Below are 23,218 nucleotides of genomic sequence, written 5' to 3' on the forward strand. Positions count from 1 at the left end.
TGCACATGGAAACCAAAAGTTACAGCATTCATATAATTTCCTGAGAATTCACATAGTAATAAAGACTGTTTGCAAACAGAAGCAAATGTCATTTTTTCATGGGCAGTTTTAGTGATGCTTACAAGCCACAGAGCAACACTTAAATTGCTGCAGCAATTACAGTCAGAAAGTTAAATTCACTTTCAGAGCTTGCATTCTTAAAAATTAATTTTTTGGTTGTTTCAAATGAATTTTTGTAACAAATCTTTGTTACAGTTTAATGACTGGGTACTTTGAAGTTGTGACATTCCTATGTGTGAACCCATTTTACTCAATGACAAAGGGTTAACTAAATTACCATATTTCAGATGCATAAAAAGCGTTGCAGACATTTAAGTAAACTTTGTTGAATTGGAAACATTAGAGCTGCCAAGCTGAACTAAACCCAGTGTCTACCTAGCTGACAACCCTGTCTCTGGCATGGATTGAGTTTTAAAATCCTTGCCATAGGTAGATATATTAGTTATCTTTCCTTACTGCTACTGCTCCTCATCCTGATTTCTAGTGGCTAGATACTGGTTTGAACTTTCACACCAGAGATTTATAATCCCTTTCTGATAGGGCCTGAATTAATTATGCTAACTCTCGATGTCTATAACTAGGTTAATGAGAATAAAGCAAAATGTGAAGTTTAAATAGTTTTTACAGAATTCATGTGGCTGCCTGCTATTATTGTTTAAAGCCAGGTTCCATGCTAAGTTAGCTCAGCAGACATAGCATATAGCAGTACATTCAATACTAGTTCTTTTGACTAAGTAAGATCACCAAGGTAATGAAATAAACAGCCACTACCTTTTTTTTAACCCATTCTCTCTGGATTTTCATGGCTGTTCACTTGACATCTTTGATCCCTTCCCTTCTTGACTAAAGCTTTTGCTGATGACTAGATGATTCATATACATAATTGCCCATCTTAGTGCATATCTAAGTGCTTGAGCATAATAATTACACTATGGTCAGTCATAGCAACAAAAGGTAGCTTCCAAACACCATTTCCAAAGGACCTATTAGGTTTACAGATTAAAGAAATCCCACTTTTGAGTAACAGGACTTTGGTACTGCTAAGAGGAGCTTAAAACTCAGCTACAATGCAGCTGCCATCCAGTTTCCACAGATTCCCCATACATTATAATTAAAACGATCCTACAGCACATGTTCTATGTTTTATCTCTTTGTTTAATGGCTTCGTGAGTTGTTTTAATCATCCCCTCTCATTCCTTATAACTGAGCTGACAGAAATTCTTACATGAAGTGAAATAGACAGATGATTTTAAAACAGTGCAGCTCCACCACTGTGTACACCCTGCAGCAGCTACAAGGCTCCACATGTATTTTAAGAAACCCCAGTTCAAACAGTCAATCCACAACAAAGTTCTCAGTTTGTCTGAAACAAACTTGAGTGACTCTGAAGCAGGGCAAAGCAGCCAAGTGGACAGTGTATTTTTAAATGTTGTGTTTTCATGGTTAGCATGTTTTTGAATTCAGAATGCCAGAACACAGTTGAATGGTCAGGATATAAACTGCTAAAGTGTGTTTTTCATAAAGTACAAAAATAACCTACAGACGTGACACGGACTTAAGTCCTCTGCGCTGCTTCTAGTTTTACGTATTGCTCCAAAGCAACTTATGTTCTTCTACTGGTGAAAGGTTCACATCCTTTTAATTATGTCAATATTATTTTTCTACTGAGAAAAAACTTCTATCAAATATTAGATTTTAACCATTTAAGGACTCCACTCCAGAGCACTTAATATAGTGATTATTTTCTTAAAGTTAATGGCAGTACTCAGATGAGTAAGGGCTGTAAGATCCAGCCCATTCATTTAACAACTTTAAAAGCATTCACTTCTTAGTCTTAATGGGAGAGAGCGGCAGACAGGTCTCCAGTCTGTCTGAACAGCTCTCTGCTCAAGGAGAGCAGCAGAAACCATTCCCTGTAAGCTTCTTCTGCCTTCAGGCTGCCTCTTTGCCGATTCAAGCAGTCTTGCTTTTCTAAAACAGAGTTTTGCCACTGACATCAAAGGGAGAGGAAAGAGCACATGGTCGGGTTTTAAAATAACAGCATATTCCCTCTTTGCACTTCTACCACACCTTTCTAGGGAAATCTCATGGCACTATCCAATAATGATGGCAAAGCTTTCCAGTTTTTCAGTTAGGTACATTTTATATGCTGCAGGTGCAGAGTTAAGCCTCACAGAGAACAGAAGCAGCTAGTTTCGTAGTATATGGCAAGAATGCACAGAGATGAGAGGGGGATCATGACAGAAGACAATTCCACAGGGGAGTTAGTGTCCATAGCATAAAAGCAGTACTTAGAATAGGAGGTTCCCAGTGTTATCTTTTTATGGGTGCCACAGGACATCTGTGTCTGCAAACCATCAGGACCCACAAGAGACAGGCAAACCCAAGTGTTCGGTCACCTTCATTTCTCTGAATTGTGCTGTGTGGTGAATCATTTCATTATTCACTTTAACTTAATGCTCTGGTGTTTTCTCCCTCTGTGCAAACACAGCCAACTGGATTTAGCTTTCTCTGCCTCTGCCTCTCTTTAGGTTTCTCAACAACCCTACTGAAGTATTTCTGGTACTTCTGTCTTTGTGATCTTCCGCCAGAATTTCTGCTCCTGTGGGTACCACCATGCCGGTGGTGCTGCCTCATCCCCTGTGCGTCTGCAGAGATGAAGAGCTAAGGAGCGAGCACAGAGCAGCTCCAGGTGGGAACACTGCCCAGGCAAAAGGGAGAGCCAGGCCCAGGCTGGCAAACCTGAGATCTTTTGTGCGGAAAATGGGCAGTCCCTCTCCCCAAATGCTAAAGCTTCTGCTCCCAGCTGTTACAAGAACCGTGATGAAAACATAATGAAGAAACAAAGCATGAAATGTCTGTGCTTTTGTCACGGCCTCAGAAACAGAAGTGTTGCCCAGCCCATGGAGAGACCTGCAGTCAGAGGGATGAATGCTGCACACACTGCCCCCCATTTTGGTTGTCTCAGCCCATATGGAAAGATGAGCTACAGGGGTGGTGAGGTGGTGACTTTGCTCAGCTGCCTCTGCCTCCTCCTCCTCCTCCTCCTTCTCCTCCCTCCCTCCCCACTGATGCACTCAATTCAAACAAGCCCTGAGCCCTCTTCAAGTGGCTGGCAGAGCTGTTTTTTATTTTAGAAGCTTAATCCAGTCCAGATTTGGATTAATGATGGCATATCCCTTCAACCACAGATACACATGCTAGGGACAGCCAGTCATTTAGATTCTCCTTACTGAGAAGCCTGACCTCAGTACCCACATCTGATGCATGTAAGGCCCCAGAGACTCAGCTGTCTGTGCTCATGTCCATAGATTTGGATGGCACTCTGCCCAGCCACCAGTCGAACAAGTTCGCAAAGACCTGGGTGCTAAACAGTAATGACTTTCAACAGGCAACGACTACTGCATTCAGCAAGACTTCTTCTGCAGGAAACCACCTCCATAGGCAGCTCTGCCATACTGGTACCATATGCCTACACTTGACACCAGATGTATCTCAAAACAATACTCTGTCAGTGGGAAGATGCGATCTGAGGAGTTCACAGGCATTTCTAGACTCCAAAATACCAGGTTATATTGCAGCAGGGACTCAGGAAACTCCTGGGTAGCTTTTCTAGCTGAGCAAACATATGCGAAAAAGCACCACAGTCTCTGGCATGCTACTATAGGTCAGTCTAACAGAGACAGCAGTGAGCAATAAAATTAACTGCAGCTGAGATGAAGAGGCAGGTCATTTTCCATGCTTGAGAGAATTGGCTTAGGGGGACTGACAGCAGAGGGACAAAGCTACTCTACTGCCACTTAGCTAGAAACATGAAAAGCTGCCAGACTCTTAGTTCTTTATCTATAGGAAATGAGGAATAGGGACTGGACCTCTGATCAATTATGCCTGCCCTCCTGAGAAATAAATAAATAAAGACAAAGGCCAAAAGTACACATACAGTTTACTTATAACCTTTTACTCTCAGTCATGCTCATGAAGAACAGCATTTAAAGACTCTAAGCACTCCTATTCCCTCTGAGAACTGCCCTACCTTCTTCTGGCCAGACAATCAGGAGACCGTCTTCTCATGCTTGCATTGCTATACACACTTACATGAGGTCCCAGAACACATATGGATGATACTGCTGGTGGATTAAAATCATCATCTAGAAACAAAACAGCAACTGAGTTACTAAATAAAGCCCTTTTTTTTCCCTGCCAGGCCAAGGACTAAGAACTGAGAACCAGTGTGGAAAGTAATGTATTGCATCTGAACACTAGATTGTCTGGTTTAGTGCCCTATTACATCCTTCTTGCACCGTAAAAGAAGGTGTGGGATACCTCAAAAGAGGCAATTTTAGGGTGACTTTGCCATGGTTACTGAAATACCTGAAGTAGAGACTAAGTTCCTTCCAAGAGTCTTGCTTGCTTTTCTTTCTTTAGTATCAGCTATTATGAATCTGTGTTTCACATAAATGTCTAGGTATAATTATTATTAATAAGCAAACAGCAGAGAAGATAGTGACAACTGTTTTTCCCAGCTGAATTTGAAAAGGTACCCAATACCCAATTTATTTGTACAGAAACCTTTACCAAAGAGGTAAGCTCTTAATTCCAAAAGCTTTAAATGCCAAGACTTCTGTATTGCGTCCCCAAGTCTTCCTATTCAACCATGAAACAACATCTGAAAGATTTTGTACTAGAGATTGTGGCATCATACAAAATTCATCTTCTACTAAAAATAAAAGAAAACCAGTTGACATCCTTCACGTATTTAGAAAAATAAATAAAACCAAGCAAACACTTCTTCAAACCAAATGTCAGAATCCTGTTTAATTAAAAAAAAGGAAGTTTATACTTGGTTATGGTGTGTGTCGACATCCACCGCTTTGATTTACAAGAGTATGGACTGGAAAGAACAGATTGCTTTATTCAAGAGAAAGAAAGGAAGGAGGGGGGCCCAGTGTGACAGGAAAGAGTGTAGGCTGTATTAACTTCAGTGCTTGTTAAAACATGAAGGATTAATGGTAGAAAGGGAGGGAAGAATTGTGAATGTCTCCAGTTTAGGATCTTCAAAAATGTTTGGGGATTCTAAGAATGTCTCACCCGACCACATGAAAGCTGCACAGAGAGACTCAGCCACACGACTGCTCTAAATCCAAAACTGGTATTGCTCCACTTATACCATCAAACCAATGGAGCTGAAATGTAGCCGCAAATTAAATTTATTTTTATTGAAAAAGTACTAGAGTCCTTAAAAAGAAGGAAAGGAGTATGTCAGGAAACACAGCTCTTTCTTAGCCAAGTTTACAGGGTAGGTAACTGACATCTAACCTCAGTGCTGACATCCAAGCATTGCAGCACAATCAGAAAGCTCTGCCCAAGTCTGAAGAAAGGCAATATCCAGCATCATGCCTTCATTTTAATCAGGGCAGAAAGCTGAAGTTTCTACTTTCATCTCTGTAACTGCAGGTTCAGCCCATGTAACTACAAGAATAAAATAATCAAAAGAAAGTCCGCAAGCTGCTTTGCCAGAAGGGGATCTGTACTTCAGCCCTTTTGGAAAGTGCATTTGCTAATATTATTCATTCAGTGGTGTTGTGATGACTCAGAAAGGCAGCAAAACTGCTTGCTCTGTGGCAAAACCAGATAAACATGATACTTCTCAAATGCAACACAGGGAAATCCTGCCTGCCTTTATACATGACTGCAACAATCAATTTGGTAACACTGAATAACTACAGATACATGCAAGCCTAAGAATATAGTCTTTGCTGAATATCATACCTTCTTTGTTAGACTGATGAGGAGAGAATTAAAGTCTGGAGAAACAAGGAGCAATTTCATAACAGAAGCACATCAAAATAAAGTTTTCTTTCCACCCAATTGCTTACATGCTAAGTACCCAAATTTGTCTGTTTTCTCTGATTAGGATCTGGCTGCTTATTAAATTGCAAGGACAAATCCTTGTGCCTGCATGTTGGAGAAGCAGGCACTTCGTTTGTTTTGTTTAGATCATGCCACTCTAACATGAGCACCCTTAATTGTTTTGATTAAATTATTCACAAGCCTGAAGTGACAGATCTGCACCATTCTTGCAGACCAAGACCCTTGGGGTATGTGTCTGTGGGAGGAGTGCGGAGACCTTCTGCCATCCCTGCTCATACCACAGGCTGGCCAGAATTCGAAGCAGATGGTAGGTGTCAGCCTGAGCCTGGCATCCTGACACTCTGCTTACATGCATCAGGGCTCACTAGTTTCAGCACAGTATTAGCCAATGGCTTCTGGACCAGAGGTGCTATATACCCAGCCAGTTCAGCACATGGGTGATGGTGTTGCTGCCTGCCACCACAAATAACCATAACTTCAAGTTCTGTGGGACAAAGACTGCATTGTTATGGTGGGTTTGTAACCAGTTTCTTTCAAAGGTATCTCAGTCTGATGAGCACTTCTAGAGTTGACCAAATAATATTACATGAAAAGTTTACTTGGTGGAGTGGTCAGAAATGCCATACGGTAAGAAGCAGCTCTTAAACTGAAGAGTGTTCAGTTGCTTTCTGAAAATACAGGGCTGGTGGCAGGACATCCCTATCAACTAGGAGAAATCCTTTAGAAATCAGTCATCCCTACATGAGACATGACAAAAAAAAGAAGATGTTTCTACTGACGCTTTAGGTTCTGTTAAGTAAAATTAACAGTTGTCATACAGAGGGAAATTCCAAGGGATTTTAGAAGTTACATTTGGTGAACTGTAGCCTGAATAGTTTTCTAGTGATAAAACCTCCTTAACATTCTGCAGGCATTTACCTGCAGTCCCTGTTTTAAGAAGCACTCAAAACCAAAAGCTGCCTATGTATGCATAGCTATCTATGCACCAGCGAGTTGGGTAAACAGAGGTAGTCAGGTGCTGCAAAGTGCACTGGCAAATCCCATTGCCTGCCTTTCTCTTCATCTTTAGGGACCTAACCACATCTGTATATCTAGCTCAAAATCATTGGAACATAAATATATGTCTTAACAGTTTTGGTCTGCCAGCAGCCAAAACTCAGATTCAGCGACAATCAATTCCCAACAGAATTTCATTGCTAATTCAGGGCAAGATGCTCATCATCTATTTTCAGCTTGCACACTGTTTGCTGTGGGGATTTATACAGTTTTTCTTTCTACACTAAAAAGGATGGGATTGAAATTATCACCCCTCTTCTGTTTTTTTTTTTTTGGGGGGGGGGTGTTGTTTTGTTTTTGTTTGTTTTGTTTTTAAATTGAATATAGAATGAGTTTCCAAAAGCCATCTCTGTTAGCATAGCCTCAAAGCACTGTTTGTATTCCATGCACTATTATCAATGCATGAGGACAGCAGAATAGAGGTAACAAGATTATAGAAGCTATAGTAAAAAAAAGAAAGAGCTCAGTTCAGCCTGTTTTCATCAGTATATTCATCATTGTATCTCTTTGCATTCCTATAGTTTTGGGTTGGGTTTTTTTATTTCCTTTTTTTTTTGGGGGGGTGGTGTGGTAATATTTTAAGCACTGCAAAATGAAATACAGCTCTTGAGAAGCACATACTCAAAACATTGCACAAACCAAAGCCGCCTCTAAGCGTGGTGTTAGGCAACTCCAGGCAAAAGCATCTATGAAGGTGAAGCCACTCCTATCTAGCAAATGCTTGGGAAACCTGGCCGGGAGGGACAAGTCCAGGAGTTCTGGTCACTTTTCCTGAGTTACTTCTGCCTATTATCTGGTATTATCTAATATAAACCACAGACCTAGTCTTGGAAGCTCAGACACGTGCTCATAAACTGCCCCAGCCATTGGGCTAAGGACTTAAGCTTCTTGTTGCTGCACATCTCTTCTCCAAGCAGAGTCTGTTTTCTGCTGGAACCATGACCTGGCATCAGCAGCTTGAGTCCCTATCCAGGGTGGCTCCCATCTAACACTATGTAAAAGCAGAAGAGATCCCCCCCAGAGAGGGAGGTATGGGCTAGGCTTGCCTGGCATTTTGGTGCCCTGGTCTCTTCAAAGAGAAAACACAACTAAGATCACTTAATGGCAAGTTCTGGAAATATCAGAGTTAAGACTTTACAGAGCACACAGAGATAGCAAATTCCAGACTTGGAGAACAGGAATAGAAACACAAGCTTTTCTTGAGCTGCAGTGGTAGCTTGGTGGTTTCTATGGCAGCAGTTCTCCAAACCACGCATTTGATCAATCAAACTATGTGAAGCCACTGACGAATTAGAAGTCAGTACAGACGCTGCAAGAACAATTATTTACAGCTCAGCCTGTGAAATTTGGCATAATAGTCACAGTTGCTTATAAGGGTGTTGCAGATAAATCTCAAGTGTAGTACTCAGTCCAATTGCCCCCCCCCCCCCCCCCCGTAAATGAACGAGAACTCAGGCATGGTCATCAGTTTGAACAAATCAGTCCAAGAACACTTTAAAGCCCCATCTGAGGAAAGATATTATCTATATGCTTCAGTCCATCTTTTCTCAGAAGTTCATTTGCTTAACTGTAGTTAATTCCCATGACTTCAGTGACTCAAAAGCCTGCTCACAGCCAAGCAAATTGGTAAGTACTTTTCCTCAACAGGCAATTTCTTTATTCAGGACTTCTGAATGTCAGTGATCTCCTTTCAGGGAGAAGGAAAGAAACCCTGATGTTCAGCTGGTCCTGGGAAGCCTCTGTAGAATTAGACAGTCATGGTTCAGCTGACTTCTGCATAACCTCAGAGACAGGGAAGAGAAAAGGAGTATAAAGCATCAGAGGCTCACTGAACAGCCAAGGTTGGAAGGCACAGCTAGTTGTTGTCTAGTCCAACCCCTGGCTCAGAGTAGGGCGCAGACTGCTGTTTACTATGCGTAGTTTCGGTTTTGAGTATCTCCATGAATGGAGACCCCATGATCTCTCTGGGCAACCTGTGCCAGTAGTCAATCACCCTCATAGTAAAAGAGTTTTTCTCTTATGTTTAAATGCATGTATTTCAGTTTGTGCCCACTGTCTATTGTCCTGGCACTGGATGTCACTGAGAAGAGCCTGCCTCCTTCCTCTTTTCTTTCCCATCAGATATTTATACACACTGATAAGACCCCCTTGAGCCTTCTCCAGGCTGAGTACTCCCAGCTGTCTGGTCCATAAATTATCTTAGATATCCTTTGCTGGACTTGCTCTAGGATGTCCAAGTCTCTCTTTCCCTGGGAAGCTCAGGAATTAAGGAATCTCTAATTACTGGACCGCTCTACTTAACAAAGAGCCTACAAGTCTTTGGCTAAATGGAGTTCTGCCTGATCCTGGAGACAGGTCACTTGGTTCCCCAGATTAAGGCTAGGGAGCAAAGGGATGACAGTTATATCCTATTTTACTTGTTTCTAAGCAATTGGCTTTTTGTGCTCTGTAGTCTTGTGTCACTTGGGCAAACTTCTACCAGTTCACTGTCATAATAATTACAGTAATCTTTTCTCATCTTTTTGATTTAATTGTAGCTTCTAGTGAAGACTGACAGTCTATTATATTTGCCCAAATCCATCACTTTCACTGATGTATCACTTATAAGTAGTGTCACTATATAATTGGAAATAATTGAAAATTAATTAAACATTGCATATAGATATGAGGATTGAGAGACTGAGAGGCAAAAACAGCTTTCTAGTGTAAATGAAGAATACACCACAGGCAAGCCTGTATTTATGAATGAGGGCGGGAACATGACTTGCCTTTGCACTGCCTGTCTCCTATCAAAAATTACTCTACAAATTCTCAATGAGTAGCCTAGCTCTGCACCCATAGAGCATTAGGGGGCAGATAAAGTCATGCAGGAATAGATGACTACTTCCCATTATAGACCCAATCTTTTATTCCCCTTTCTCCAAACAAACCTTAATTTCTTGAAATTGCACATCCTGCTTTCCTCAACTGCAAGGTTCTGCTGTTTGGCTTCTGCTGTTGTTTTCCATGAGTATTCTGGTAGAGGAGGAAGGAATGAGACAAGTGGTTTTCTAGTCTCAGGGTTAAAGCCTTAGTTAAAATAAATCAGCATAGTTATGCCAGCTTACATTTGCTGACCTCTGGAGTAACATCTTTCTCAAAAAATAGCTTGCCCAGGTATCCATGGACCTGCTCATGCGAGTCCAGGAGGAGGGCCACGAAGATGATGAGAGGGCTGAAGCACCTCGAAGACAGACTGAGAGAGTTGAATACGTTCAGCCTGGAGAAGAGAAGGCTCCAGGGAGACCTTAGAGCAGCCTTCCGATACCTAAAGGGAGCCTACAACAAAGCTGGAGAAGGACTTTTTACAAAGATATGTATTGATAGGACAAGGATTTAAGCTGAAAGAGGGGAGATTTAGACCAAACATTAGGAAGAAATTTTTACTATGAGGATGGTGAGGCACTGGCAGAGGGTGCTCAGAGAAGCTGTGGGTGCCCCATCCCTGAAAGTGTTCAAGGCCAGGTTGGATGGGGCTTTGAGCAACTTGGTCTAGTGGAAGGTGGCAGGGGGATGGAACTGTATGATCTTTAAGGTCCATTCCAACTCAAATCATTCCATGATCCTGTGATCCACTCCCATCAGTGATGGGATGTTTTATAATGCATTACTGTCCTGACAGAAGAATGGATTTACCTCAGACAACTCATAGAAAACAGCAGTTCTGCACAACTCCTATACATTGTTAACTCCATCCAGATTGGGCTTAGTCTACTTATTTACAGACGTAAACGCAAGGTAGCAAATGTTAAGCATGTTCTCCCCATGAAATGACTGGTGGTTCAGTACATGTTTATGGACAACATGGAACTGCAGCAGAATCGGTATTTATCTTTGCTGCAAAAATACTAAATTTTGTTATAAGAGCAATCAAAATGAATTACTCATAGACCCTAATGCACCCTGGCACATTTTATTATAGAGATAATGAAAACACTCTGATCCCTCCAATATGACAAGTTTTTAAAAGCATATTGCTTCTTGCACATAGGACATTTGCTTGTCATCTCATGCTAAAATAATTGCACTTTTTCTTTCTCTCTGCCCCACGGGAAACATCTTCCAAGGATAATATCAGTATCTCAGCCAGTCAGCATGTGCCTCTGCTTTCGCTTTGTGGGAAGCAGGGAGTGTAAATCATCATTACATCAATGTTGCCCATATACAAAACTTCTTTTCAGGGAAGTGCTTGTCAGTCATCCAGCCATGGGGGTAGAGGACAACCTAAAGCATGCCTTCTGCTTTAGGTTAACCTAAAGCAGAGGACAGTTGTATCCTGGAGTGTAGTGATGGATTTCTTGGTCTCTGGGGCCTTTTACAGCACTTCAGAAGAGTAACTGTTTCACATTTTGTGCCAGGTAACACAGAAACAGGCTTCACTCCTCACACAGAGCTCCTGCAGAGATGAAAATCATGAAGTGAAATAATTTTCTCGAATTCGGACCAAATGCAGTCTCCATTGCAAGTAGCTTGCTCTGAGAACAGTTATATAACCCAAACAGAAAAGTCATCCCTGTAGCTGTTTATCCATCATTTGCAGTGCAGCTAGGGAATTGCATGGTGTTTTATATCCTTTATGGAAAAAAATTCTGCGGAAGAATCGCAGTGACTTATTGATTTCACATCTGATGCCGCATTTCTTGTTCACCCAAAAGTCTTCAGCAGTGGGAGTTTCAGATAGACAAGAAAAACTATAAAACACAATGTTCACATCATCAAAGGAAAGTTATATTATTTTTTCCTTTCCTTCCTCTCTTTCTCTGAAAATATTTTACACTAGGTCATGTTGAAATGCAACCAAATCAACAACTAGTAAACTACCGAACACAGGATCTGGTGCTTTTTTTTCTCTGCAATTTTGGGATAGTGTGACAGATCAGCATTTTTTTATCAACGCAGATTTTAAAAATTCTGAGTCAAAAGAATAATGTCATGTGCTTATAAGTATCGATAATCTAAGGCATCTGCAAAGGAATGGTTTTGCAAAGGCATCTCTTTCAGGACACTGTGGATTTTGTCACTGCTTGAGGTTTTGGCAAACCATCAATATCACTATAATTTTCTCTTATGAAATATAGTTTTTGACTGAGATATTTTTTCTTAGCTGGCTAAAGTTTAAAAACAGTGCATGTCTAATGCTACAAATTCAAAGGTTGGGTTTTTTGCAAAATGCATTATTTGCATATTGCTTATTAGATGCCAGCAATGCACAAAGGTACAACGCAAGTTGTTAGTGAACATTTATTTTGAAGAAACTTCAAAATAAAAAAGGATGCCTGCCATATCAAGTGGCCAACGTATTCTTTATATTTGGTCTGAAAGGAAGACTACGTGAACTTTAAGAAGAGAAACAGTGTCAGTAAGTACAGATTCATTACAAATCACTATTTTAATTCCTACAAAAAGCACATCACTATTGCTAGTGGTGACAGCATATCATTTAAGCATATAATAATCTACCCCCTCCCAAAAAAGCTTTGAAACAGAAGCCACCTAAAATTTTCCATGTAAGAAAGACAAGCAAACTCGTCACTTCCTAATTCTTTGATTCATAATTGAAATCTCAGTTTCAAATGAGGAAGATGATCAATGTTAAGCATTGCTCTAAGCAACAGAGCATTATGTTGCTAGCAGACTTTGTTTTTATAAAAGTCCTCAAGTAATCCTCAAGTCCTTATAAACAAAGTCCTCAAGTAATTCAGAATGTTAATTACTAATAGGGAAACTTAACCCACCTACATTTTACAGTCATTTTACAGGCTGATGGGCTATGGCATACAATTACGCTGTTATAATGCACACATTGGCTTTGATGGGTGTGTTGCTCTTCAAGGTTCTGCACAAGATAGCAACAGATCCAAGTCATCACAGAAAAAGCTTTGCTAAGCATTGGAAAGATAGAGCTAAACTCAAACGAAGGCATGCAACTGTGAATCCAACTGACATCCTTTTAGTCTGCATAATGATGCTTAGTTTTTTCTCCAGCCTTGCCTGGAAGAAGGTTACCTCTCTTACTTTTGCTATAAAAAAATACCATGACTTGATTTTGTGTGGAAATAAGGTCCATTTTTCAGAGGTTTTAGGACTAAAAGGCTGCGTGGAACACGCAGTTTCTTTTCTTGAACTGCAGATGCTAGCAGATTCCACATTAAGAGCAGTAAAGAAGGACTTGGGGCATTTCATACTGGCGATCTCAGGACAGGTTAAGACACTGTGGCAGCTAAGACAGAATATACATTTTCACATATTCAGTGCCTTTTCTGTCCTCCCTCACGGATGCCTTAAATTTTAGTACTATCTGGGAGACAGGAGGCTCTGCCCCTTGTATATTTGGTTGTCTTTGGCTCCCTGTACAAATCTGATGGATGCAGGTCTCTCCTCTTGCCTAAGACATTGGAAACTTTTTTCCAAATACTACATCCAATCGTTGGGTGTTTGGATGTAACTTCTCCTGACTCACACACAATCTCTCCACAAGTATTACAGCACTAATTTTAGGCCAAATGATTGTTATTTTTAATCACCAAATGCTAGAAGTGGTATAGGCTCCAATACAAAAAGAAAAAAAGAGCAAAAAAAAAAGAAGCTGTTATCAGCTGGGAACAGGAGGGAGAACCTAAAACAAAGAAAGACCTAAGAGGCTCTTGTTTACTGAAACCCTCACAGCACAGACTGTGCTCTGAGTTTCTATGTTCCAGTCTGGACAAACACAACAGAACAGAGGAAAAAAATGGTAAAAAAAGAACAGGGTGAGAATGCCCTGTCACACACCATGGCTTCTGAAACAATTTCAACTGTTCTCTTCCCCCAGTGGCATAGTTACAAGTTCCCCAAATTTTAATTCAAAACAGTGCACCTGTGCATCTGCATGAATTATTACAGTGTGCAAATGACCACATAGTTACAAATGTCATAGCAACAGTGCATCCTGGAGAACAGGCACAGCAGAGGCCTACACAGCGGCACAAAGATCATTCTACCAACAATGCATAGCAGGAAATGAAACAGAAATGAAGACAAAACAACCCCTTTATCTCTGAAGAAGCCCTGCTTCAGTCAGTTTTACAACATTTTGGTATATGTAACAAAAATTCTGCAACAAATTTGGGTCCCTGGGTAGGTACTGGAGCATTCCCACTATGGGAGCTGCCTCAGAATCTTCACAGGCATTCACAGACATTCAGAGGTCCACTTGCCAAAGAACTACTAGGAAGATGGGTAGAATCTGATTCATGTTTACGACCATAGGGTCACAGGATAATTCAGGTTGGAAAAGACTTTCTCTTTCAAATGAAGATTTTGTTTTGTTTTAAATTTGCAGTCAGCTCAGAGCCATGTGTCTTCTCTGAGATTTGCAGTACTTAAAGACTGACCACAGATGCCTTCTCTTACTAGACACTGAGACTGATTTTACTTCGGAATTTCTGGGAAGCTTGGAGAGAGTTTAGGGTATGTCATTTCTTGTGTGGCTGTGAAGAGCAGGATCCTTATTTGAAACTTAGATAGCAGCAACAAAGTGAGGAATCCTTTCTGGAGAAGGACCAATATAATTGTCAGAGGTTTTTTTCTTTATTATCTAAGTATTCCAACCGTACTTTCTTGAGAATTAAACTTGTTGTAGTACTTCTTTTCTTCTAAAGTTCTGGAGGGACTGAGCTCTGGTCTGGCTTAGACAGAGAAGGAAACTCAAAGACAAGAGGAAAAGGAGGAGAGTAGTCATTCATGCTGTTACCTCAGCTTGCTCTGTACACAAGTCTCATGGATCTGGGTGCTCAGCACCTTTAGAAGGCAGGCTGCTGGAGCAAAAAGCACATCTGAAGGAATTTATGTTGATTTTGAAAGTGCAGACAACAACAAAGGAACCAAATCAGGAAAAAAAAGTCAACTCTGGCCAACATCAGCCACTAAATACAGGCCTTCACTTACCTCAGAGCATCTAATTCTAAGATATGCATTTCTGACTCCATCTATTTAGTTGAAAAGGGAAAGACCACACCAGGATAAGCAATGAAGAGTGGTCAAACACATAACTTAATGGCAGTGTACAGAAGCCACTACAAAAAAGCTAGGGGAGAATGAAACATTTTGTGGTGTGGCTGAGTGACTGATTTCTGTATCCAATGCACCAATATTTTCCAAGCATGGACAGTTTTTCTTGAAATTAAAATAGAAAACACAAGTCCTATATCCCACAAAAAAACCTGACAGACTGGTAAAGAGATGGAACCAGCCAAGTAAATGTGACTGCATGGCACTTTAGGAAAAGGACAAAAATAGCTGCAGCTATTAAAAGTGATATACTGCTGGAATCTTTTTGTGATTATGCTAAAAGTCAATCTGACTCCTTGAAAGAACTCTTAAATGGTTACTGCTTCCTCAAATAAAAGCTACTTCACATGTGCTCTCCTTCCTTAGAAATAACGCTGAATGGGGTTACTTCTATGTGTCAGATTTGTATTTCTCACTGCCCTTTTGAGAGAGTTGAAAAAGACGTAGTTGAGAAAGAGGAAATTAACAGATCAGGAAATAATCTCTAATAAATCAAAATGCAGTCAATGTAGTCATTCTTTCTGTTGCTGCTATCATTAAATTGGGTGTAGTAAAGCAGAATTCATCAAACTTCTCAAACACAATGCAGAAGCCTCCAAAAAATAAAGCAACATTAAATTTGGTTTATTTGCATGAAACTAATATCTTTAGCTGTCTTTTCCCATGCCTCCTTTCTTGAAATGATGGATGCTTGAAGCTGAGATCCAGATATCTCAACCAACTTTAATAAGCCCTCTTTAGTTCCAGAAGAAAGGAAATGGTTTGTAATATCCGCAAGTCCACTACATTATTTCTTTTTCTTGTGACTTGTGTCTCTGCAGATCAGCTCTAACCCAAAAGCTATGAGATCTGGTATAAGAGCAGTACTGCAGCCATGCTAACAGGCCCTGCTGAAGGGAAGGGTATGATAGCTCAGCCTTAAACTAGCCAATTTATTGCAAACACAGTCTGAGTTCTCATTTGCCTCACTCAACCAGAAATGTTGGTGCAAAGTTTCACATACTTCTCCAGGTCACTTTGGCTTAGAAAGCTTAGATCAGGCCACCAGGAAACAGAGGCAATACTGTGGGCAGAGATGATTAGCACTACATAAACAATGAGCATTGCATTACAAATAATCCTCATAATTAACGGGCAATGTAGATTTTAATTTTTTTGTTCAGTGAAAAAGCACATAATGGATATTTCTTTCTAAGAAAGACTGAGAAATATTGTTGATGCTACTCTATCAATTAGTAGTTCAGGCCAGCTCCATGCATTGCATAAACTGATACCGGATTGAGCTCATGTTGAGTCATATAATCAATAACCATGCCATATACTATTTTAGGTTTTGCCATCCCCACCAAAACGCAGACCAATAGTAGCTGAGAGAAGCAGTGTGAACCACTGCTTAAAATTCTCCCACCAAACCAAGGGAAAGTCAATGTGATTTCCATGTTGTTGCTGGAATTCATTCCCTCTCTGGATACTGCCAAACCAACCCAACCAGGGATGACTCATCCAGGGCCTCATAAAGTGCTTCTGAAAGGCTTGGGTTTTGTCTTTGGAATGCACTGGATTACAGCAAGTTTGTGATGCTCCAGGGTGTGGGCAGAGGACATCTATGACTCTTCCCTGCAAAGACATTCCCAGTCTGCACTCTACAGTATTAACTGCATGTTAAATTTATCCCTCACTACCTAAGGAAAGTATTGAGTGTTCATTCCTTTGGCGAATGGTATCACCTTTTTGCTTTGATTTTGCTTGAGACAACATTTTTTTTTTGCTTGCATAGGAAAATAAATGAACAAATTGCCCAATCCCTCACTATTCTTTGCTTTCCCATTTCTAACCCTGTGGTAAAGAGATGTATGATGAGCTATAGAGGAAAAAATCTGCTAGAGTCCCAGCTAAAATACTGTCAGCACATCACTGAATAAAGCAGAAATCTAAAAAACCCAAAGAAGGGCAAAAATAAAACATTTTATTCCACAGGAGGAAAGAGTAGAAGACAGTTTTGTTTAGAAAAGATCTGATAGATCACACGGCGGTTCATATGAATTAATAAATAAACAAGTCCACTTGGCTGATAGTTATTTTCTCCTTAATGCATATTAACTAAAATTGAACCCAGAATTTGTAGCAAAACATATTCTAAAGCTATGAAATTTATTATGACCTACAAAAAAGCCAACAACTTAATATGACTTTAAATTGGGCATGAATGTCATATTTCCAGAATGCACAGTACCTCATGTTTGAGGACTTAAATCAATTTTTTTGCTGATTGAAATTAGGAAAAAAACATTGCTGGTAGATTATGTACCATGGCTGATAGACAGCTTTAGTTGAAGCCCGTGGATCCTGCCAACTTTCAGTGAAGGCACTGGGAAAGCCTATTCTGATTACAATTTCAATGATCCTGTGCAAGATTACAAAGAGTCACAGAAAGATATAAAGAAAATTAAGAAATTCCACCATAATTATGTTACTTAAATCTGTATAATATACCAGGAAAGTCAGAAAAACATTACAGTTCCAAGCTTCAAGAATTTACCAGATATGCACAAGAGGCATCTGAAGTTCCATTTGCTGAAGTTGTCTGCTCTTCAGCTGCCCAGAGACGTTTCATGTCCCTATTTCTATTGATGTTACCTGAACTTCTGAGATACAATTTCTTAGAAGTTCCTCAGAAATGGCTTTTAAACCTATTTATTAATTTGCCTTCTCAGAAGTGGCTTGCATGAGTTCCTTGACAGTCACACCTGAAATGAGTTTCTACTTGCTTGTATCTCACTCTGTGAGACCACACATTGAAAGGCAAAAGGTCTGCTAGTCTGCACAATATAGTATTTATTAAGACCCATGCTTTTATAGAAAGTCTTTGGAAAGGAAAAGAGAAGTCTATGAGAAGACGCTCAAAGTACTGCATGCGTCATATCTGGGCAACCAGGCTGTAATGATAAGGTGTGTGTTCACCTCTAGATACTGGGATAGACTGTTATAAGGTCATGTATTGCAGAATTAAAATTGGGCCTGTCTTACAGAAGACCTAGACAACTGACTGAATCAGGACTGAATAAGGGAATGTTTCTCTTGCAAAATGGTAATAGAAACGGTATGGGGCTGACTAATAATACACTTGGCTTCCACTAACAGAATAACATGACGATCTACAGAACTGAATACCAGACTCTGAGCTAAGATAGTTTTTTTCTTATTTTCCATCTGAGTCAGGACAAAACCTGTGTTCAAAAGACCAAATCTCACGCTTTTTGCTTCCCTATTTAATCCCATGTGGGTATCCCCATCTGACCTGAGATGCAGAAGATATTCCATGTCAGAAGCCCCATAATGGTGGTTCAAACATGGTTCCAACTTGTAATGGACTTATAATGCAAATTATCTGTGGACAGTTTGACCAAGAAAATAAGTACTTCCCATGGACAGACCTGGTTTCATTTTACTAGAAGATGATGAATCCAGGATGCATGTAAAAGCACAATGTTTTATGTGTCTTTCAATTCCCAGTTTTTAAGGTTCCAGTTCTAAAAAGGTGGCCATCCAATTTAATGGAAGAATTAGAAGCATAGCCAAGACAAATCTCTCACCCCGACTTTGTCGTACATATATTTTTCTAATGGAGAGTATAGCCTGTCTCAAAACTTCCAATTTAGTGAATGACACCTCCCTTGCTTAAGTGTACCTGCTTTAAAACTAGATAGAATTTCTAGTTAGCAGAGCTCATTGTTATGTCTAGTCAATCTCCCCTTTCTGTACTCGGAAGGGCTACCATGAATCTGGTTATTATCTTGAGAAACCAACCCAGTTGAAGGACAATGGGCCATCTCTCCTCTTGAGTATTTTTTTTGTTTAATATTAAGCTGCATGTACGTCCTAGAAGAATTTGAACATGAGATCTGAGCTAACATCTTAAGCAGTCTGAAAGAACACATCAGTCTGCTGAATATGATATTCAGAAAAATACAAGTTCTCATTTCAAAGGTAATACACACACATGCATACATATATATGTATATAATCTGTATGGCATATTTGCTGCACAGGCCTAGATTCCTTGTGAAGTTGTTTTTCAGTATAGCAAATTAGAAAAACATGCCCAGAATTAAAGGTTACTTAATCGGGTTGAAGCGGTAACTTCAATTCCAGCAACTCCCTCCCACTATGTTATATCTGATAATGTACCCAAGTCCAAACATAAGTTTAGTTCAAAAAGATGTTTGGTCATTGAATGTAAAATGACACTTAGCTTACACAATTAGCCAGGTAATACATATCCTTCCAAGAGAAGCAATTTTTTACCGCAGAATAATCTGCATTTTACTAATCTCTGATTGTTAAGTTCTACTTGCTGAAACTTTTCCATATGGCTTTTTGAATACCACTTCCTGTATTTAATTACCACAAAAGGATATTAATGAAGAGGTTGGAAATTTGGCCCAAGCCCTGTTCCACAGTTTGGACAGTTTGATGGAGATAGAGCCAATGAGAAACTGACATTTCTGTCAATACAAGGCTCTGCCAGTTCATACGCAAAACAGCGGCAAAAGAGGAGTAAACAGACCTACAGAAATAAAACACCCACCTATTTTTGAGCTGCCCATAAACCTGTAAAATAGCATGATCATAAAGCAGCCCTGAGTCAAATGAAGCACTGGTTTAATAACCTAAAGGACAGTCGAACAGTAACTGGTGGAGTAATCCTTGTAACCAAGACCATTTTTACGGTGCTGTTAGTACGACACATGCCCTGAAATTCAAAGTGTACTTCTCAGTTTTAAAGGCAAAACATGATATTGAGCAGAACCAAAGCAAGGGTAGGCAGCTTGGAGTGCAAAAGGATGCAAGGAAGCTAACGTGGGTGGGAAAGCATATGCTGCTGCCTGGATGAGGAAGTGGTACACCACAGTTACTTCATAAGTGCAAGGGCTTTATAAACTAAATCTCCTAGGGACTGTTTTAAATAGACAAAGAATGACATGCAGCCCTGACAGGCTTTCAGCATTGTTTGAGAAGGCTGGCTGCCTTCTAAAACCATTGGATTGTCACTTGTACTTTTCCCAAAAATGCCAATTTTTAACCTCAACCCCTTCATCTAAACATTGGAAAGATGCACCATGTAGTAAACTGTTTCGTCTAGCATGAAATTGATGGCTTCCTCAGTCTTACCTGACAATGGAAAACATATTCTGGTGTGGTTTTCTTGAACTTCATGTTCCATACCAAGGCTACTCCATCAGGCTCATGTGGAGCATCTTCATTATTGTTATAAGATGCAACCATCAACTCAGGGTACTAGAAAGAAAAAGTAAATGAAGTAAGATAGATGATGAAGAATCTATGGAAAATCAGATGAGACAGAAATAATCTACACTAAATGTGCAATATCTGGTTTTAATTATAATACACACTAGTCCAATCATAGTATTCAGCTTCATTTTGATTTTATATTTTACTTGTCCCTGACATCCTTAAAGCCCCTGCTGCTTGGTTTATAGCAGTTACTCTCATGTACCACAAAGGCAATGTTATTTTCTGCAGGTAATTCTCAGTAAAAACATCGAACAGGATATTCCTAATTAGAATGCAAAGCAGAGGAAAAATCTGAAAGCTTGAGTAATTCTAATGTATTTACTTAACCATTTATTTAGGGACAAACCATCGTCTTAATTGATTTGATCATGAAAAAAACTATGACCACATCATTTACTTGCTTTTATTTTGAAATTCACAGTTTTTTTCAGCATTCCTGAAAACTATTCTCTCTCATTTCATTATGCACCCTTCCTTTTCGCTTATGCATAGAATAAACCTGAAAGCTCTTCTTGATGATTCAAATAGCAAGCAAAACATTTTCTTCACAGAAGCTCAATTTTGCAAGATGCTGAGGTCATTTTGTAAAGCACAGGGTGACCTCAAATTCCACTGACTCAATAAGACTGATGCAATGTGCACTCTAAAATCAGATCCATATTTTCTTGTACACCCATTATCCACTGTTGATTAAAAGTAGATATGCAACACACACACGTACTTGCTCTGTTTATACATATATCTATATAGAATCATAGAACAGTTTGGGTTGGAAGGGACCTTCAAAGGTCATCTAGTCCAACCCCCATAACACACAATACCATAAATCAAATATTCACATTCTGTTGACGACCTTATATAATTTCAAAACACCATGAGAAGTAGCAATTTGCCCACAAAACACAAATTACTTTCTGCCTATGCAATAGCACCCAGTTATCCACTCTTTGTGTCTGACACTAGGCACCTCTATTAGCCTCTGTTCTCTGAATAGTCAAAGTAAGGCAGAGGAGCTTATGGAATTCTTTCCCTCAAAAATTCTCAATGATCTCTGCAAATCATTGTCACTTTTTTGTCTCTTTCAGGTAAATTCCTGCCAAGCAAACCGTTCACCACTTTATATGGGGACAATGCAGCTGGTAGATGTAAAAGAAGTAGGACAAAGAAACTGCCAATAGTGCTATTGGGAGCTGTGAATTTGGTCCGTAACAGGCATTTTACCAATTATAAGCCCCCTGCCTCTCCCTTATTAGTATTGGGGTTTGAACCTCTCTGCTCTCAAAATCAATTTGGAAGAAATCATGTGCACAGCTATAACTTTTACCATCAGCAGCTGTTCTTTGCCACTTTGTGCACACTTCCATGGATAATACATCATGGAGCTGATGATTTTACTATTTAAGTTCACCATTCCAAGTGAGCCTGTACCCACATGTGGGAAAACTAGCAATGACATGTGGCTGCCATAGCCACTTCTTTCCCATTCTGAGGCAGCTCTGGCTGGGTCGTACCTACAGCGCAGCAGACCCAGGCTGCTGGCACAGCTTGTAAGGGCAGTTTAGCACCCACACCACTTGCACAGGATTTAGAGCATGCAGCAGACCAACCTCCCTCTTCAAGAACTGAGAGATACCCAAGAGTGGTTTAATGCCACACCTGAGACACCACCTCTCTGGATACAGGCTGTGCTGGCACAGGTTGTGTCAGCCTGCCCTCCACTGCTCTCATCCATCTCACCTATTTCTCTCTCTCATGACAGAGATTACAACCACCTCTGAACAGTGAGCTCAGCTTCTTCCTTGAACCTTCTCATTCTGCGTTGGTGTAGGTCCAAGTAAACAGTATATGCAGCAGGCTTTTGTCAGGGCATCTTGTTTTGGCTGAGCAGGTTAGGTACCATTCACGTGAGCAACTAAGCCCGCAGCCATGAAGAGGCAGATACCTTGGCAGGTAGAAGCAACAAGTCCTTCTACCAGAATGATTGCATCCAGGTAGGGTGTGTGACCAGGTCTGAAGCACAAATTTAGAAACATCTTGGGGTTGGTTCTTGCTCCTGAAAAGTTTAGCAAGCATGTTCTGATTGGCAGCATGTCCGGCCATAAACAAACACTGGCTCAAATCTTGCTGGTCTATACGTAGGTTTTGCAATCACAGTTTATGCATCTTACTGTAAATACAGTTTCAAGTTTACACAGATGCTGGGGTCATACCTCACTGGGCAACACCATTATGAGGTTTTCGGACTTTTAAGAAACCAGAGCTAAGAGCAGCAGCCTAATGCCATGCTTCACTCAAGCTACTTGCATTTACAGAGGTGCCAGCTGTCCTGTGAATACAACTGAAAACAACATGGAAATGGTACTGTGGGAAGTGGCATTCATGGCTGCTGCCTTGAGTATCCCTGAGACTGTGGTTTTCTTAGCTTTAGATGAGCTAAGATTACCTCCTCATGGACAGAACAAGGTGATCCTCCTCTCTCTTACACTGTCTGTTCAGTCTTTCCCTTAGATCATTATTGAGGCATCTAAGCCATTTTCCATTTTCTCTGCAAAAGAATCGGAGGGCTAGTGGGTTAGCTTTGATAGTATGAATGATCCCACAAGTTTGGGACTGTATTTTACATGTGACTGAGAACAGAATAACTTGTTTTATCAATGCATCAAGGTCCTTTGTTTGATCAAGCTTCCGTCTGACTCCGGGCTGTTTTGCAGCAACAGCTTTATCACAGACAATTGAGCAATGTGTTCTGCAGTTCCCATGATTATTCAAGTTGTCCTTCAACATATGGGACACTGCCATGTCCTGAAGCATGGGAGCGAAGTGGAGC

The 23,218-nt window shown here is 40.3% G+C and overlaps 1 protein-coding gene across 14 annotated transcripts in view; it reads right to left on the bottom strand.

Annotated features, from left to right (window-relative positions):
- The window catches only part of DYNC1I1 (dynein cytoplasmic 1 intermediate chain 1), a 194,306-nt gene that overhangs the window by 55,494 nt on the left and 115,594 nt on the right, over positions 1 to 23,218 (bottom strand). For all 14 annotated transcript variants that reach the window (XM_061350049.1, XM_061350053.1, XM_061350047.1 and 11 more), the window contains one exon: positions 20,248 to 20,373. In XM_061350049.1, the coding sequence (XP_061206033.1) occupies positions 20,248 to 20,373 (126 nt within the window). The remainder of the gene's footprint in view (positions 1 to 20,247; positions 20,374 to 23,218) is intronic.

This window comes from Neopsephotus bourkii, unplaced genomic scaffold (genome assembly GCF_033783945.1).
Source record: "Neopsephotus bourkii isolate Nb327-2 ecotype Australia unplaced genomic scaffold, CSIRO-AGI_Nbou_v1 NB_479, whole genome shotgun sequence".
NCBI classification, from domain to species: domain Eukaryota; kingdom Metazoa; phylum Chordata; class Aves; order Psittaciformes; family Psittacidae; genus Neopsephotus; species Neopsephotus bourkii.